Here is a 14,732-nt window from a genome sequence, read left to right as displayed (position 1 = left end):
ACCTGTAATCACAGCTGCTTGGGAGGCTGAGGCAGGAGAATCACTTGAATCTGGGAGGCAAAGCATGCAGTGAGCTGAGATCCTGCCACTGCACTCCAACTTGGGCAGCAGAGTAAGACTCTGTCTCAAAAAAAAAAAAAACACTATATGTATGTGTGTGTGCATATATATATATATATATAGAGAGAGAGAGAGAGAGAATTATGTATATTATATATATATTTAAAGTATTTGTTAAAATTATCAAACATATATTAACAATATATGTGAAACCTTGTTCCATCTATAGTACCAACAATCCCACCCCAACCCTAAATAATTTTGACGCCAATCCCAGACATACTATGAAATACCCTCCAACTCACGCTGATTTTTTTTTTTTTTGAGACGGAGTCTCATTCTGTCACCCAGGCTGGAGTGCAGGGGCGCCATCTCGGCTCACTGCAAGCTCCACCTCCCAGGTTCACGCCATTCTCCTGCCTCAGCCTCCCTAGTAGCTGGGGCTACAGACGCCTGCCACCACGCCCGGCTAATTTTTTTTTTTGTATTTTTAGTAGAGACGGGGTTTCACCATGTTGGCCAGGATGGTCTCGATCTCCTGACCTCGTGATCTGCCTGCCTTGGCCTCATGCTGATATTTAAGATGTCTGCTTAAGCTCTATTTGCTTCTCTCCTCCCTCTGCCAGACTAGGTCGTATTGGCACCCTAAAACTTTTACTTTATAAAAATTATTTCAGCATGGATTTTGTGTTCCTTTGTGTGGTTTTTGGGTTAATATCTATCTTCTCCCCTAAACTTCGTGTTCCATGAGGGAGAAATTTTGTCTATTTTGCTTTATCATTCTGTCCCTCCACATATCAGTGTGCCTGGCTCAGAGTGAATTCTTAAATATCTGATGAATTAAGTTGTGGTGATTTCCATAATAGAATTCCTTATATGTTGCTGCTTTCTTAACATTCTCGATGGTCTTTTAACTGATATCAGAATACTTCCTGAACAGAGCCCCTGCCCTGTGGTACCTTCAGTCTCTCCAAAGAGAGACTCACATCATCCTTTGATTTCCTCTGAAGCATCTGATAAGGTATTATTTTTCCAATAGATGCTGTTGGTCTATTTTTTTTATTGTTTATTTTTGAGACGGAGTCTTGCTCTGTTGCCCAGGCTGGAGTGCAGTGGTGCCATCTCGGCTCACTGCAACCTCTGCCTCCCGGGTTCAAGTGATTCTCCTGCCTTAGCCTCCTGAGTAGTTGGGATTACAGACGCCTGCCACCATGCCTGGCTAATTTTTGTATTTTTAGTAGAGATGAGGTTTCGCCATGTTGGCCAGGCTGGTCTCAAACTGCTGACCTCAGGTGATCCACTCACCTCAGTCTTCCAAAGTGCTGGGATTACAGGTGTGAGCCACCGCGCCCCACCTGTTTGTCTATTGTTTAAATGAATGGGCAAACAAAGCTTATCAGTAATGTTCATCTTCTTAATTAATCTGTTTAATTCTCATTGGCTATTTCTTATATATCATAAAACTATTTTCCTCCTCTGAATATAGAATGAACTTGTCAAAGAAAGTAGTCCGTGGGAAGGCACTATTGATGTAAATGTTTATTATGTATCATGGGATACCAACTTTATGATCAAAGGAGTCTAAAAATAATTAGTCAAAAGGTTGATGGATCATCTTAATGAAAATGGTTAAGGAAATTACTTAATTTTAGTTTCTTAATTTTCATTTTTTACTCTAAATTTAATGAATCTGATTTTTGCTGTATGATTTTATTTGCATAAACCCCAATACTATTTCAACTTGCTTTATTTCTTATTTAAATTTTTTAAAAGACCAGTATATTTTGCTGACAGAAAATGTAGCTTAAACATATGAAAGTTCTTAACAATAACTACTCACTAGGTTTTGCAATCTGCAGTATAATGCTATATAGGATTCTCTTACTAGTACTTCATAATGCCTACTAATCGATTCAAATTTTACTGCAAAATTGGATAGCATCATTTTAGATTAAGAGATATAATGATTGTGCCATTCAGAAAGTGGCACTGTTCACAGGGAGAAAACATTCTAAGCAACTGAAAGACAAATGTATAAAATTAAATATGTCTCGAAATCACAGCAGTAAATATTTCATTGTAGATTTTCATGTGTTTATGTGATGAAGATTTGGCTCCTGCCTTGGATACATCTATGATGTATGATACCTTTATCATTGCCTTTCATGACTCCAAACATTTTCTTTCATGATCATGCTTTTCGGTGTCACCTACATTACAAAATGTTTCTATTCCTTTGACATAGATTGTTCATCTTAAAAATAAAGGATTATGTAACCAGTTTTTAAACACTCTATGTATTAGATCTGTTTATGAAGAGTAATCAAACAGGAAATGAAATATTGCTTCTCCTGACTATATCACCCTATATTAGAAATGTATAATTAGCATATCTTAAGTTACCTTTCCCTCACTGGATAAATAACCTTGTTAGGTACAAAAATTATTGAGTTAATTCCTCTACAGTTCTTCGACATTTGAAAGGAAGTGCTTGCATGTAATGTCATTTCTAATTTCCATGAAATTGGATGTTTTGAAGGACTTTTAAAGAGTACTATTGACCTTGGTAAAAATTGATACTGTATATAATTCAATTTCTTCATTTGTCTAATACGGTATGTGCAAGATGGCTCTTCTTCAGAAAATGTCAGTTGAAATGAGAAATTTAATTAATTATTTTTTTCGCCTATACTTGGCAACTAGATCTGGAACAAAGATACTTTAGCAATTGTATGATATGTGAGGAAAAGTTTCTTAAGAGTTTCTGATTAAACTTACATTGTCAGCTGCCCAACATAAGACTTATTAAAGATTAAACTCTAACCCCTTCTTTTAACCACGTTTGTAATAGATGTACCATAGCACCAAGTATCTGACCAGATTAAATTAAAGATACAGCACCATCTTATGGATGTTTCTATATTTGTAAAATTTGGGAATACAAAAATTATTTTGAGTTTGGGAATGGAAAACTATCAGCAAAAAATGTTGTGGGAGGAGAATATTTTAATATATAAGGGAAAATTGTGCAGTATTAAATAACTCCTGTGTGTGTATGTGCATGTATATGTGTGTACATGTGTTATTTGTGATCGCATGGTAAGTAAAGGCACTAACAGAGATTTGTAATTATTTTTTCATTTGAAAATTAAGAATTCCACCAAAAAGGAAAATAAACTTTTATTACAATACAAATGCATAATTTTGTGAAATAAGACATTTGGCTAAGAATACTATCAATCTCTATAGGACAATGGGACATCACTATGTATCACCTTGCAAGGATGATCAGGGAAATACTGATAAATAGAAATGTTCTTAGTAGCCATGGGGCACTTCCCAAAGAGTGCTCAGAAATGTAGATATGATAATAAACCTATTTAATTATCTACGGAAACTGTGTAACTGGTAATAAAGTCTCCTTATATTCAATCTAGTATTTAATTATTTTTATAAGTGATTTATGCTCATTATTGTTGTTTAATTTTATACAAAGATATTTTAAAATAAAAATTTCCCTAACAATCTTTGTTATTTTAATGTAGAACACATAGCTAGTTTAAGGTGGTTAAAGGGAAATTGATGGGGCCAGGCGCGGTGGCTCACATCTGTAATCCCAAAACTTTGGGAGGCTGAGTTGGGCGGATCACAAAGTCAGGAGTTCGAGACCAGACTGGCCAAAGTGGTGAAACCCCGTCTCTACTAAAAAAAATGCAAAAAATTAGCTGGGCATGGTGGTGTGCGCCTGTAATCCCAGCTACTCAGGAGGCTAAGGCAGGAGAATTGCTTGAACCCGGGAGGCAGAGGTTGCAGTGAGCCAAGATCGCACCACTGCACTCCAGCGTGGGTGACAGAGCAAGACTCTGTCTCAAAAAAAAAAAGAAAAATTGATGGACGAAACTCCTCAGTGAATTATTAAGGCATAGTTATATATGTGTGTTTAATATCCTTAATCTTTAGTTCACCTTAATTATCAGATATGGACCTCAGGAATTACATGATTTATCTAGGTCATACAGTGTAGATTACCTCATTTTAACTAAAATGCATATACCGTGGCTCCTATCTTTTTGATGTCTTGGACCCCATGATACAAATTTTGAATCCTTTATTTAGAAAAAAGGCCATCAGTATGACACATTTCACATAGGAGTTTCACATAGGGGTCCCCAACCCCCAGGCCTCAGACACGTACTAGTTGGTGGCGTGTTAGGAACCAGGCCTCACAGCAGGAGGTGAGTGGCAGGTGAGCAAGTGAAACTTCAACTGTATTTACAGCCATTCCCCATCTCCTGCCTTAGCACCTGAGCTCTGCCTCCTGTCAGATCAGTGGCAGCATTACATTCTCATAGGGGGCACACCCTATTGCGAGCTGCACATGTGAGAGATCTAGATTGCGCACTCCTTATGAGAATCTAATGCCTGATGATCTGTCATTGTGTCCCATCACCCCTAGATGGGACCATCCAGTTGCAGGAAGACAAGCTCAGGGCTCCCACTAATTCTACATTATGGTGAGTTGTATAACTATTTCATTATATATTACAATGTAATAATAATAGAAATAAAGTGTACAATAAATATAATGTGCTTGAATCCTTCCCAAACCATCCCTGCCCCCACCGTCTGTGGAAAAATTGTCTTTGGTGAAGCTGGTCCCTGGTGCCAAAAAAAAGACTGGGGACTACTGGACTACAGCTCATACATGCTTTATGGTTTTAAGTAGTATTCTCCTTTTTTTGTTAAACTATATTTCCTCTGGTCATAGTTTTGATTAATAGAAGCCGAGGGCTTAATTATAAAGATATGAACAGTCTTCTTGGGATGGAAAGGACCTGTCATTTTTTTCAAATACACACTCTTTCTCATACACACACACGTACACACACACACACCCCTACTTGTTTTTCACTCATTTTCCCCCACAACTAAATTATATATTAATAAAAAGAGCAGTATAAATAAAAGTGTTCTTACAAATTTATTTTTATATAGATTATTTTTATGATACTATAGAGAGAGATGTAAAAATATGATATTTACTACAAGCAACAATATAGAATTTTTGGCTTTATCCTCACATGATAATACAGGTTCTAATCATGTTTCATTAGGAGTTATATTCTATATAATGTATATTTGACTCTAAATTTCTAAATTTTGTTTCAAATATAAAATTGTCACAAATTTAATAAAATTAAGTGCTTCCCAGATATCCATACTAAAAGGAAAAAAATAAAGTTGAAAAATTCTAATTATGCCATATATGTATTTTTATGTTCAGTTCTCAGATGTAGATAGGCAATTTTTAGCTTAATGAGAAATTTAGGGAAATTTCAGATGTATGATAAAAGCATAATGTTTAAATTCAGATCCAAGGCACTATATTATTAAATGAAAAATTTCAGATTATCAAATGCAGAACTATAGGTAAAATTTTTGTTTATTAATATTGTAGAATAATATTGTTAATTGAATCAATGCTTTTATAATAAAGAGCCGATTACATTAAAATTCACTTAAAAATTAGATACCTGGTCATTTAAACTAGGAATGAAAACATTTTCAGAGTCTGTATCTTTAAGTGTAATTAGATCCACTAGCTTTATTAGCTCAACATAGTAAAATACCTACTTTATCCTTAAATCAGGCTGACAGAATATTTAAGAGTAAATATTTGCTCAGTAATAACAATGTGTTCGTTGTTCAATGGCAAGATTAAAGACATAACTCTGAAGACTGGGTTTCTCAAAATGTCATCCTCAAATCCCTGGGGGTCATTGAGACCCTTTCGGGGGAGTCTACAAAGTGAAACTGTTTTCATAAGAATATTAAGACATTATTGTCTTTTTTGCTGTGTTGACATTGTATTGATGGCACAAAGGCATTGGTGGTAAAACTGCTGGTGCCTTAGAATGAATCAAGACCTTGGCACAAAAATGTGATAGTCATCATGTGTTATTGACTGGTACACACTCACAGGAAACAAAAATGTCAGTTTCACTTAGGAATGTTCCTGGTTTAGCAGGAAAAATTATTAATTTTGTTAAATCTCAATGCTTGGGTATATTTTATTTTATTCTGAGACAGGGTCTCACTCCGTCACCCAGGCTGGAGAGCAGTGGTGCTATCAGGCTCACTGCAGCCTCCACCTCCTGGGCTCAGGTGATTCTCCCACCTCAGCTTTCCGAGTAGCTGGGACTACAGGTGCATACCACCATACCTGGCTAATTTTTTGTATTTTTTTAATAGAGAAAGAGTTTCACCATGTTGCCCAGTCTGATTAAAAATTTAAAATATATATATTTTGCGAGTCAAAAATGGGAAGTATGGATAAAGCGCTTCTTGTCACCTAATGAAGTACAATGGTTGTATCAAGGAGAAGTACCTGTTTGAGTTGCAAGCTGAACTAGCTGTTTCTTCATGGAACCCCATTTTTACTTGAGAAAACAACTGACAGACAAATTATAATTATTCAGACTTGGATATTCTGCAGAATTTTTCTCAAAAGTGCATGCATAAAGCAAGGTTGTCACTTTAAGGAAAATAACTGGCAGTATTGTTGACAGTGACAAAATTCAAGCTATCAAGCAAAAATTAAAATTTTATAAAACTTGTATGTGCCACAGTGAGCTTGATAGTCTTCCAATAGACTATTCTTAAGAGATTAGTGGTTACTGACAATGTGATTTTTTATACTATTTAATAAAATGTGTCAAACTTTGAAAGATCTATATAACTCAGTGAACCAGTATTTTCCCAATGACCAATAAATAGTATTACAAAATAATGCATAGGTAAAAAATCAATTCAAGATAGACTAGTAGATTTTTTAAAATATCACAGAATAAGAAGAGTTTATTGATATGGTTTTCCATTCTACATCATACCTAACATTTAAGAAACTGCCACTTGTTGACTTTTGGTATAATACCAAAGAAGAACGTCCACAATTATATTCAAAGACTATTAAAATACTCCTCCATTTTTTAACTATATAGCTATGTGATGTCAAGTTTTCTACATCTATTTCAGTCAAAATAATATATTAAAACAGATTGAATGTAGGAGCAGATATGAGAATCCAGATGAATTCTATTAAACCAGACATTAAAGAGATTTTTAGAGTATAAAAATAGTACCAATTTCTCATCCAACCTTTAATTTGGAAATATAATAGTTTTTTCATAAAAATATATAATTTATATTATATAATAAGTGTTATTTTAAAATAAACTAATAAATAGCTATTTCTAACTTTTCTTAGCTTTATTTTCTAATATGAGAAACACTGATAAATATAACCACACCAAAAAAGTTATCTGGGGTCATTAATAACTTTTAAGGGTGAAAATGGGCCCAAAGAACAAAACATTTGAGAATAATTATAGCCTAGAGTAACAGCAAATAGTTAATAAAGGCACATCTTTCTTTTTACCACATAATATCATTTTTACTAGTCTTATAATTTTTGCATAAAACTCTATTTCACTTTAGTTGAATTTTCTTGAGCATTATTGTTAAAATGGTGTAAGTTATTTTACAGTAGTAGAATTTTCATCTCATAAGTGAGACATTGGTTGAATTCCTAGTCAATCAATGCAACTCTCTCTTTACAACGTTCTAGTGTAGTGCTTAATTTAGATTAGGCAGGCACTCAATACATGTTATTGACTGGCAGAAAATGTGTTTAACAACAAAGTCAATATAAGTATAAAAATCTATGAAAGCTGGAGGGAAAAAAAAGCCTCTGGCTATTTATTGCTTTATCCAAGTATGAGCATAATTTCTACGTTCTATCCATTGTCATAAAAATTTCACATAGTTTATGGATTTGTTAACATTTTAAAAACCCAAACATTCTCTTCTGGGCTAAATATTTGCTTCTCTGGTGATCATAATAACCACTAAATACATATCTTGAATTGATGCAAGACTTTTCTTTGACACTTTGAACACAGGCCACAATGTGCTTTTACATTCCCTTCCTCCCTGCACTTTACAAGCCAACTCATTTCTGTTCATTTTCTTCAAATTTCTCATAACATAGAAAATTAAAGAATAATAGAACTGTAATCAGTCTCTAATGAATGCCCATAGATTGAATAGGAACAAAAGGATGGCAGCTTCTTATTTGGGGTCAAGTCTTCTTATAAAAATTATGAAATCTCCGATATCAAGATATTGTAACAGCTGGGAGTTAGTCTGATTCTTTACAGGTTAATGATAATAGCAATACAGACTCTGAGTTATATAAAATCCAATAAATAAATGCATAGAACAATTTGCAACTTTATTTACATTTGGTTTCTATAGCTTTATGGCCCAAAGTGAGCTTAATAATAAAGTGATTACTGTATAATAGCAAAATATTTGGCATGAACTGAGAACTTACTGTATACCAGTACTTTGTACGCATTATCAAGTATTTTAAGTACTTTGTATGCATTATTTTATTTATTCTTCACAACAACCCTTTGAGTGTAGTGTGCGTGTGTGTGTGTGTGTGTGAGAACTGGGAACTACTCATTTGTCAATTTATGCTTATCATCTGCATATATTTTCACCCATTACCTGTAAAATGTGTGGTCCCAGAACAGTTCTTCATTACTGACTCAGATTCTAACTGGAGAGGAAAAAAGGCAAAAGCAGAGTAAAGGGAGAGAAGGGATTTAAATGTGGTTTCCAAGAGGATTATTGCCTCATAAGATATAAATGTTCAACATAAAATTTCAAACAAATATTGTTTTTATTTTATTTTTGTAAGTGCATATTTCTATGTGAGCTGACAGTTTTCCCATAGATGTTGCAAAACTGATTCTTCCATTTGTCCTAAAAAAGATTCCTTTTTCTGTTGTACAATAATTTTAGTTATAACTATACTACAAAAGATAATAGACTGTCCACTTTCAAGACACTTAAGGGATATTTTGAGAATTTTTCTCTAACAACACATGAGCATATATTATCATTTAATTTGTTCTCCTGTCTATTTCATATGCATTCTCCCAGTGGGTAAGTTATTAGCTTTTATGTATTCAGAATAATGCATAACCTAAAGTGGGAACCCAAAAAATGTCTGTTCTATGAAAAAAATGATTTCATCTATGAGTTGAAAGAGTTAACATTTACTTTGAGGCCAAATGCACAAACTAATTCTCATTCAGAAAACAGCCCACCTATGATATTCAGGTCACATACTTGTTTCCTTAAATATTATTGCCAAAACCACATTTTATATTCCATTTTATTACTGTGCATCCATCTTTCCTTAGCATAAGAGATGTTCCATTAAAAAGCAGTATAAATTCAATTTGTTTTTATGCTCACCTTGAAAAAAGTAAAAACGAATCATTGAATAAGTTTAAGTGTATTGTGTGCATTTATGCTGTGTGCCCAATATAGCCTTATGTTGGGCCTCATTTAATCAATGATTCCAGAGCATCAACCAACGTTATAATTACTTGAAAATTTAATATGTAAGGTAGAAACTTGGCAAAACATTAGTGCAAGCACAAAATTAAAAACGTTAAAATTATTTGGGTACAATTAACTAATGATCAGATCTTCTTTTCAGGTTCCTTTTCTTCAAACCATCCCTTAATTAGAGGAGAGGCAAGGAAGTTTCATTGGCCCTCTTCTCACTCTGAACACATAATTTCTAGACCTTATCATCTGTATGTGTACTTTAAGCTCCTCAAAGACCTGATGTTTCTCCAAACCTACCTGTCTTCTAGAAGATCATATTATATCTATTATTAATCAAGTTACACTATTCTGACAAGCATCTCCTATGCTTGACCCTCTTTGTCAGCACCTCATACATATTCTATTAATTCCTTTGTCCATCTCATCAGCTTTCCTCCTCCTCTTGTCCTCTCTCTTAAGTTCAAGGCCCCATTGTTTCTCTCTCAGACGTCCCCAGTAATCTCCTCTTCATAGCTTGTCTCTGGTTTCACTGCCCTTATATTGCTCCAGATGGACTGTTATGAGTTATGGATCACAGTATGTCTTACCTTACTTAAAACCCTTCTGTATTTCCCCATTTTCTTCAGGATATGTTTAAATTCCAAAGCATGGCACACAGACCCAATCCTGAATTTGCCTCTGCTTATTCTCTAGTCTCATTTTCCACATCTTCATATTACATACATTCTTCACTTCAGGCATGCCACTTTACTTGTAATTCTCCAAAGTGGCAAACAATTTCACATCTTTGCAAATACTTCCTATCTACAGTGTCCTCATCTTGACAGCTCTAAATTATTTTTCAAGATATATGTCAAGCATCCTGGAAGACTTCTCTTACTGTATTAGTCTGTTTCCACACTGCTATTAAAGATAATACCTAAGACAGGGTAATTTATAAACAACAGAGGTTTACTTGACTCAGAGTTCCGCATGGCTGGGGAGGCCTCAGGAAACTTACAGTCATGGCAGAAAGCAAAGGAGAACCAGACACCTTCTTCAGAAGGCAGCAAGAGAGAGAGAGAGAGAGATGGGGAAACTGCCACTTTTAAACCATAAACGTCTCGTGAGAATGCCCTCACTATCACAGAACAGCGGGGGGAACCGCCCCCCATGATTTAATCACCTCCCACCAAGTCCCTCCCTCCACATGTGGGGATTACAATTAGAGATGAGATTTGGGTGGGGACATAGAGTCAAACCATATCACTTACTATCTTCTGAATGAAGTGTTTCTTCTCTGTATTGCCATTATCTTCCAGGTTATTGGAACACTCATCAGATTGCAATCCAAATATTGATTATTTTAAATAAATGTTTTTTTCATTTGTCATTCCTTAACTGATAAACTTCTTATGGCCTATATCTTGTTTTCCTAAATATATCCAGTATAGCTTTAGCATATGTTAGTTTCTTAATCAATGTATGTTTAATGATGCTTAAACATTCTCTTTGTTGTCTTTTAGATATTTCTTTAATTTATGCCTCTTAAGTCATCTTCATCTTCATGGAGAAAACACTGTATATCCTGCTCTAAAAATTATTAGATGTTTTCCTGTGGGATCCTCAAGGCTTGGAGATCTTTGACTTAATAACCACCTTTAATGGGAAAAAAATAAGTGATCACATCAAGTAATATTAATTAATAAAAGGAACTGAAAAATATACCTATTGTTGGCAAGAAAAGGGCAGTAAAGTTGCTACATTTAAATCATATATTTATGTTCCTAGAAATTTTTATTAGTTTAGTAAACCTCATACATTTATTATACTGTCTTATTATCAAGGCAAATTCCAGTAGAAAATGACACTATTTGGAACTAGAAAACTGTTTTGAGTCCTTATTCCATTAGGTGCTAGTTCTGTACCCTAAGGAAAGGATTCTTCAACTCTCAGGTTCCTTATTTGAACAATGGAACCTAAAATAAATGAGATAATGTATGTAAAGAGCTTAGTGCAGTATCTGGTTCAAAGGGCAATCAATAATAATATTACCTGCCTCAGAAAGCTATTACTTTGATGAGGGTATTAAACAATTTCACAGATCTTTGCAAAGTGCTAGATAAGCATCAGCTATTATGACAAGATTGCTATTTGTTTGCCTTGCCAAAAATAAAACATTGCCTTTAAATACATAGGTGTTTGAGATTTTCTATTTCTTGGCAGTTTGTGATCATCCCACAGCCATGCTCTTACTGAAGACCTTTTATTACTAGGGGGCCTGTTATGTATTAGGCAGAAAAATAGGTAAGACTCCTCAGGAGTAAATGCCTCCTTGTCTTTTACCCATCTAGAGAGAATGTCAGTAAGTGCAGAAGTCTCTCTTGTGTACCTAACTATATGAAAGTGGCCTGAAAAAGCTAAAACTGCTGTTTGACCATGGTGGTAGAGGAGCTCAGAGCTGGTAGTTAATTTGCCCTGTGTTATTTCCACTGAACTTCATCACCTCCCTGCCCACCTGGTCGCTGCACACTCCACCTGGTGTTGAATGCATTGTTTTGCCTATTTCCCCCTCTGTCAGGACTTAGGACATAAGATACAGAATTACTACAAGAAACTCCTAGGTGGTTCCAGCACTAGGATTGAGAAATCTGCGCAGATAAGGCAGGCTTCAGTGCAGCTACAAGACTCCCACTTGAGGCCAGAACCATCAGCGACTGAGTGTCATGTGCCTTAGTCACCGCGGGCTCCGCAAAAGGCTAACAGTGCTGGACACCGGGAGGGCGCTCAAATCTTTGTTGAATAAATGTCCACACTACACAACCTGTTTTGAGTCAACTGCATCCCAACCCAGAAAATAATCGAGATATGTTTGAGCTGAATCAGTGTCATTTTGCACATATAAAATCTCTCTTGCCGTGAGTCTGCAGGACTAGAACAGTTTAAAAAGTAAGCCTCGTTGGTTTTTTTTTTTTTTCATTACTCCGACTTTTATAATTTGGGCTTCAGCATGAGCATCAAAACGGCAGCAGAGCAGAGTGAGACTTTTCAAAGTCTTGTCGCAAAGATACTTCGTGGTGAAGGGCTCCAGTCCCGCTTTTCCGCGCTGGGGTTCAATCCTAGGCAGCCGATTCGGGTTGGGGAGATGTCTCGGCCGCTCCCCCTAACCTCTTGCTAGGGGACAGTCCCTCCCCGCTCCCCATTCCACCTCCACCTGCTGGAGAAAAGATCACAGGTGGTAGGGTGAGGATAGTCGGAGCAGCCCCGGTGGACGCTTACACGGGCCATCGCGCTCGGCCGCTCCCCGCCTTTGCAAACTGTGTGCTAGGGCTCCAGGCGGGCCCGGGCAGCAGCGGCGGCGCGCGCACGCGCACTCCGCGGCCCCGCGCGGCTCTTCAACATTCAATTCCACGTGTTGCTTGTTGTAGGCGCCACAGGTTCCCCACCTGCGTCCGGGCGCTCGGGCGGCTCCGCCTCTGCCGGCGGGCTCTGGGGAACCGCTGGGTCGGCGCGCCCGGGGCTGGCGGAGCAATTCCTGAGGCGCTCAAGCTCACCCCCAACGCTAACTCCGCCTATTCAATCCCGGCGGCTCCCCCTCTCCCCCCTCCCAATCCTCCTCCCGGCTCCTGCCCGCCCCTTTCGCCCTGGTGGTAGGAAACACTCCTGAATCTAACTCGACGTGTCCGGAAAGCCCTGGCCAGTTTTCCTTTCGTTCTGCGGCCGCTGCAGCCAGCCCCGCGGCTCCCTCAGACCCGCGGGCGCAGCCGCCGGGGGTGAGGCGCTTGGGGACCGCGGGCCGAGCGGCGGGGATCCCCGAGCACCATGCTGGACCCGTCTTCCAGCGAAGAGGAGTCGGACGAGGGGCTGGAAGAGGAAAGCCGCGATGTGCTGGTGGCAGCCGGCAGCTCGCAGCGAGCTCCTCCAGCCCCGAGTCGGGAAGGGCGGCGGGACGCGCCGGGGCGCGCGGGCGGCGGCGGCGCCGCCAGATCCGTGAGCCCGAGCCCCTCTGTGCTCAGCGAGGGGCGAGACGAGCCCGAGCGGCAGCTGGACGATGAGCAGGAGCGGAGGATCCGCCTGCAGCTCTACGTCTTCGTCGTGAGGTGCATCGCGTACCCCTTCAACGCCAAGCAGCCCACCGACATGGCCCGGAGGCAGCAGAAGGTGAGTTGCGGGACCGGGCGCCTCCTACCACCACTTCTCCCTGGGGTTTTCTCCCGGGAGAGCTCTGGGACGCCTCCCGTCCTTCTGCGAAACGCAGGACACCGTATTTTTGTTAGTCTCTGAGGGCAGAGGAATCTTTGGGGACAAGACGGTGCTTTCACCCGCCGGGTATGCGGCTGCAGCGGACACCTCTTCTCCTCTTCCCCGCCTGGGCTGGCAGGAGCTGTCAGCTCACCATCCGTGAGACAGAGACCGACAGCGCCGGCCGCGCCGAGGTTGCACCCGGCAGGCGCAGCTCTGGCCGGATTAGAATGCAACTCCCATCAACTTTAATTTCCAACAGCACTGGTGCATTCCTGTCCACCTAGCCTGGCGTGATATTGCTAGAGCTGGGTTTGCCGAGGGTCTGAATGAGTGTTGTAGCTAGGCGAAACAGGTGGAGCCCGAGTACTTCTCTTAGCTAGAGTGAAGTCTTCACTTAAGAGGGGTAGAAATTTTCCTCAGTGAATAAAAAAGTTAAATTAATACGTTTCCTATATTGCCATACAACCAGGACATCAAATCCAAACACCGAGAAGGCATGCAGCTTTGTAAAGTGTTTGTGGGTAAGTAATTTCTGGTCTGGGCAGGCCTGATTAATGAAATATACTATTACTGATGAAAGATAAAGGATTGGTGCATGATCACTTCATAACAAATGCTTTCCAAATGCTTTTTTGGGGAGCAAAATGCTTATTCTCCCCCAAAAGGTAAGTTTGTTTCAGGTGAAAGGCTGGCCAACTTGAGTTTCAAAACAAGACCCCAGGGGCCTGATGTTCTGTACCAGACACGAGTAATGACTCAAATTGTCCTAAGTGGTTAAATGTTTACAATAGAAACTCTAGGAAATCTTTTTAATAGAATGCTGAACCTGGAAGGTTCTGTAGAAATCGGTAACAGTTCCCTCAGTTTGTGACAAGACCTAGAGATCCAGAGAGATTGTAGTCTGCTCAAGGCATACCTACATGCACAGACATTTATTAGTTTTCTGAAATATTAACTTCAGTGTGTGAGGCATTTTTAGAAATTTGGAGAGGTTTTGAGTTGACTTCAACTATAACTGT

General features: G+C 38.5%; 1 protein-coding gene across 11 annotated transcripts in view; it reads left to right on the top strand.

Annotated features, from left to right (window-relative positions):
• The first annotated feature begins 12,856 nt into the window (after positions 1-12,856).
• Positions 12,857-14,732, top strand: part of CADPS2 (calcium dependent secretion activator 2) — a 566,720-nt gene continuing 564,844 nt past the window's right edge. For 3 of the 11 annotated variants that reach the window (XM_008960697.5, XM_055115338.2, XM_055115341.2), the window contains exon 1: positions 12,868-13,629. In XM_008960697.5, coding sequence (XP_008958945.1) covers positions 13,291-13,629 — 339 coding nt within the window. In that variant the 5' untranslated portion in view covers positions 12,868-13,290. Of the gene's footprint in view, positions 13,630-14,215; positions 14,235-14,732 lie in introns of those variants that run through there. The other 8 variants (XM_055115340.2, XM_055115339.2, XM_034964895.3 and 5 more) reach the window with 6 other exon arrangements.

The sequence above is a fragment of the Pan paniscus genome, chromosome 6, assembly GCF_029289425.2.
Source record: "Pan paniscus chromosome 6, NHGRI_mPanPan1-v2.0_pri, whole genome shotgun sequence".
Classification (NCBI taxonomy): Eukaryota; Metazoa; Chordata; class Mammalia; order Primates; family Hominidae; genus Pan; species Pan paniscus.
This window is presented reverse-complemented; position numbering and strand designations above follow the sequence as displayed.